The following is a 5,193-nucleotide window of genomic DNA, read 5'->3' as shown; positions in this document are numbered from 1 at the left end:
ACTTTGGTGTAAAACAAAATGCATTATAAACGTGGAAAAGGAGAGACGAGGAAATATCATGGATGCTTGGTAAATGTGTCAAATACTTCCGGGTTTAAGGACTACAATCTGGAAAAATCACGTGATGATAGCATCATCCCTGCCCCCTCCTCTCCCACCCATCATCCCCCTCTGCACCGAGCATCCCGGGGATAGAGGCGGTGTGTCTGTGCGCCTTTAAGAGCTGTCTATCCCGCTGCTTTCTGCATTAAATCTCCATCGCTGCTCTGCGAGGGCGAGAAAACACAGAAAGCCACGGCAATGTCCGCCAGCTCTGCTTTCAACGACGAGAAGGGGGGGTCGTCAAGCGTCGGTGAGCCTGAATATGGTCACGACCCGGCGAGCGGAGGGATTTTCTCCTCCGACTACAAAAGGTACGGAGCCACCTGCCTCGGTGCTGCCTGACGCCGTTTTTATTTGTCATATTGTGGGGGTTGTACCGGGGCAGCTTGTGGCGGGGGAGGTGCAGTTTCCTGTCTCTTACGATGAATAGGAAGTGTATTTTACTGTCAGTGGACGGAAGATAATTTTAAAAAACACCAGACTGAACTTTGTTTATCAGGCCCGTGATTGAAAGCGGCGTCTGCTTTTTTCTGGTCGTGAATGTCTCACCGTGATTTGAGCTGTAGTGTCAAATAAAGGCCTGGTGCTGGAGTGGACTTGTAATATATGTCCACTCGCTGGTCTGTGTTTAAAGCAGAGAGTTTGTGGTGTTTAAATTGGCAGCATTTATGTCATGTACGTGCGGTGAGGTGTGAAAGGCCCGTCAGAGGGGATCCCAGGCCTCAGCTCCAGCTTTCAGCACCACCCCTGCTGGACAGCGCGCGGAGCGGCAGCAGCTCCGCGTGAGCATGGCACACACTGTACACCTGGAGACGATATACACCTGAAACAGGCGTTAGAACCTGTAATTAGAGAAACATTACATGTGAGACTTTATTCAATTATACTTAAATAAAAAACAACAAAATAAGTCTGGAATGAATGAGTTGCTTTTCCTCTCATTAGGTTTTTTTTTTGTCTTGAGTTTGTCCTTGTTCTCATTCAGGATCACAGTTATGTCCTTTTGATGTCTGTTTCATACAGCACAGTGGATAGACAAACGTAATAACAACAATAGCATCAACAATAATAATAATGACAATAAGGGCTTAAACTTAACTAACTGTTGACCTTAATGATTCATTTGCTGGATATTTTGGTGATTCACTGATTTACTGTTTGGTCTCTAAAATGTCAGAAAAAAAAGTCAAAAACGCCCAAACTAAGTTCCCAGAGTAAGAGATAACTTCTGTGAAGTGTTTGTTTAGTCTGAACAGCATATTCTTAACTGTAACCCGACTGATATTTTAGGGCATTTTTAAAAAATGCAATAATGATATATTGGATGACCTAGTATTTATTTATTTATTTATTAGTCTCAGTCAGTCTTAATACAGAACTCTTACATGAGTGGGACATTTTATAGTCAAAATCAACTTTCTCTGTTCTATAAATACATAATAAAGACCCTGTTTCTAAATGAACTCAAACCTATAGTTTGAGTAGCATTTCTGTGCAGGAATTTATTGTTGTTGTTATTGACAAATACAATACATCTGCAATACGCAAATTTAAGCTGATTTATCGGTCCAGCTCTATTCTTAACCCAAACATATTCCGTTTAATACCATATAAAACATAAAAAATGAATAGGAAAGTTTCACATTTGAGAGGCTGAAACCAGCATTTTTTGGCAAATTTACTGAAACAATTGTGTAGAGATTAATTTCTTGTTGATTAATCAACTAATTGTTTAAGCTTTTGATATGTAAGCATGCAAATGAGTGGCATAGTAGATATCAGACTGCCATCACACAGGGAGCTGCAACAACAGGGCTGGTATTTGGTTTCACCTTGTGACTCTGTGTGTGTCTCTATATGACAATATGTGGTCCTGGAGATATGTACTGTAGCAGGGACTACCACAGAGACAGCTTTGAGTACTTTGGCAGATGTTTATATGTCTGTCTGTTGCAACTGTGCGAGATACAGTCACCAAACTTTACAGGTTCAAAGATGGGTGTGGTCCGACTCCATGAGTACTTAGAACTCATGTAAAAATGTAATAATGACTACTGACCTGTGGGTCAGAATGTCAGCATATTGATGGAAGTTGCGGTTGGTGTGAACCCGAACTAGATACCATTTTACAATGGGATTACACCAGCTGCGACACCCATCAACATGTTGATATTCTGACCCATGAGAAGTTATAAGTCATCACTACGTTAATACATGAGCACTAAGTGCTCACGAGCACGACCATGTTCGAACCCAGCCTTCATTTTGATCTCAACTACACACTTTGTGACTGTATCTTCCAGGTTGTGACATCATCGTGTTGTCAGAATCTGTCCACAGACGGACAGACAGACAGACACACACACACACACACAGACAGACAGACAGACAGACAGACAGACAGACAGACAGACAGACAGACAGACATGTAAACACTTGCCAAATTACTCAAAACTGCCTCTGTGGTATTTCCTACTACAGTAGGTGTCTCCAGGACCATATTTTGTCATGACACACACACAGACTCATACAGTTGGTAACAATGTAAAGCAAAAAGATAACACTCACATTTCCATGGTTGCACTGAAAGATTTATTGGTTATAGGACATGACTGCAATGTAGCCTTTAGTGTGTAAGCTTTTAAAGCAACACAATGCAGTTAACAGTCCACCAAAGAGGCTAGATCATCAATTCCCTTACTGCAGGTGTATTGGACAATAACTGCTTAATTATTCATCTGGGCAACAGGAATAGTCTTAAACATGAAGCTGCCAAACACAGTCCACCTGCATCAACAGATTTCTCATTGTAGGCGGAGACTTTTCAGTCAGGTCAGTTAGTAAATAAAGTCAGGCGTCCTGAACAGGAACAATTTGTTCTTCCAGGTTTCTTTTTACATACAGGAGGACTGTCCTCAGGCTGACGTCAATATAACGGCTTTCTCAGAAAGCAAATCCAGTGACACTAGTTCATTTAAACTGCTTTTACCTTACCACTTTTGTAGGTATCCTCAGTGAAATTGACTTACAGTGAGGGAGTAAGATACAGAGAGGTGTTCTTGGACATGATTAATTGTTATGAAAGCTAGACAGATAATAAATTACTTGTATAGTTTATTGAACATTGGCAAGTTTTACTTTTTATTCATCAGACAGTGCTATATGTTTCACAACGACACACTTTCTTTTATTTATTTTTAATTCTTAGTCGATGCAATATGATGTAACAGTCTGGGCCTGGGTTACAGCTGGGTAAGGAACTGATTTTCACTGTTAGGCATCTTGAATTTACTAGTTGTAATATTTTCATATCTAAGACCTTATGCTGTTGATTTGTGAGTACGGAAGACACTGTAGATTAATGCTGATGCAATGTTTTTTTAACTTTGTGAGGAGGAGATGAAGGCATTTATATAAAGAAAGGTGAAAATGGAAATCAATGATTATCTTTTTATTGCCATATGATGACATTAAGGATAACATATGAGACAATAATTGGGCTGAGGATTGAAGTCAGAACAGCCACCTCAAGTCAGATCTTCACTGACTTGACAATGTTCACAAACATTTAGAGGAAGAAAAGAAAATTTACAGCTACATTAAGGCAGTTTCTTTAGTGCATCGTGGCATCACTGTAGGTTGTTTTTGACTTTTTGACTTGTCTTTGGAAACTTATTTGGAAATGGTCAAATGAAAAATAGTATTGTTGTTGAGGGGGTCATGAAGCTTAATTCATTGACATAAAGGAGCCTTTGTATCATCAACATATGCTCACGGCTCTGCACACCTTTTCACTTGGGTTGATTAGGCCTCTGCTCAGATTGATGTATCACTGCGCACATTTTCCACATCACAGTGGAAAAAGCACAGGTGTAAATAATATAATTAACAATGTTTGAATTCCACGTAGCTTGGTTTTAGGTACTGGTGTAGACCATTGACTCGTCTTAGCATAAAACACACAGGTGAAAAAAATCTATTATTTTCATCATGGCTCAGTTCCATTAAGTTTCCTATCTTTCAAACTATAATTTTTTTGCATATTGTTCAGCTGTGTAGTGAACTGATCTTTGGGCTGTGAATCACAACATTATCTGTGTTCTACAACATTTTTCTAGAAGTTGTTCGCTAATTATTTTATAGACCAAGTTATTAATCAAGAATTTAATCAACAGATAGACACAGTGTTCTCTCAGAGTGTTAATTTTTTTTCCCAGGCAGACTTTAATTTTGGTAATTGTTTTGTATGACTTGTGGGTATTTAATTTTACACCTGTTCTCTATGCATGTACTGTATGTCAATTTGGTAACAGGTCTAATGGCACTGCATCACTGCTTATATACCTTCACTGTTGCTCCACTGAAGCTGCTAATGAAACTGTGCAGACTATGTGAGTCAAGCTCATTTAAACAAGCTTCAATAAGCACCAGTAACTATAAGTCTCCAGCAGAGGGAGCTCATTGTTTATAGATGGCAGATTTGTGGGTGTGAACTGCAACCTTTGGATGTGGAAGATGAGGTTTTGTCTTGAGGCTGTTCAGTAACTCATAGTCATTAGTTTTTAAATCCAGCCTAATTGTCTGAAAGCGTCGGCTGCTTGTTCTTGTTATGCAGATATGTGTTTGCAGAAGCTGATGTCTCCTCAGAGAAGGTAGTTTAACCAGTTTGTCTGTAAACACGAGGGTGAAAGCGCTGACTTCACTGTCGTCTCCCTGGAAACGTGGCAGGTGTCAAATGTTGCTTTAGTTCTCAGACCATGTCAATCTCTCTGTGTTATTACCCTGTGCAAAAAAACCTACCTTTTAAAAGGTGTTTACTGTCCTTCAGCATGAAGTGACTGTTGTAGGTTTAACAGTGTTGTTGATGGATGTCAGTGATCATTTCTCTGCCTGGTTCTGAGATGTCAGAGTCAGAGAGTCTGGATTTCTGGCTTGAGTCAAATCAAGCATCATTTTGTATTTTACATGTTGACAGTTGTCTTTCTCAGCTGATGTTTCTGTGAGATCTTTGGCTTTTTTTCAGGTTCTTTTTAAATTTCTGCCAATTACATCATACCATAAGCTGTTTTCAGCTTCCTTGTGCCCCCCCCC

General features: G+C 39.8%; 1 protein-coding gene across 4 annotated transcripts in view; it reads left to right on the top strand.

The window, feature by feature from the left end:
- The first annotated feature begins 200 nt into the window (after nucleotides 1–200).
- Nucleotides 201–5,193, top strand: part of ap3b2 (adaptor related protein complex 3 subunit beta 2) — a 48,414-nt gene continuing 43,421 nt past the window's right edge. For all 4 annotated transcript variants that reach the window (XM_023400309.2, XM_087172326.1, XM_023400308.2 and 1 more), the window contains exon 1: nucleotides 201–413. In XM_023400309.2, coding sequence (XP_023256077.1) covers nucleotides 301–413 — 113 coding nt within the window. In that variant the 5' untranslated portion in view covers nucleotides 201–300. The remainder of the gene's footprint in view (nucleotides 414–5,193) is intronic.

Source organism: Seriola lalandi, unplaced genomic scaffold, assembly GCF_002814215.2.
Source record: "Seriola lalandi dorsalis isolate HSWRI2012SDOR001 ecotype SW California unplaced genomic scaffold, Sedor1 jcf7180002052274, whole genome shotgun sequence".
NCBI classification, from domain to species: domain Eukaryota; kingdom Metazoa; phylum Chordata; class Actinopteri; order Carangiformes; family Carangidae; genus Seriola; species Seriola lalandi.
Note: the sequence above shows the minus strand (reverse complement) of the source record. Positions and strands in the feature narration are given on the sequence as shown.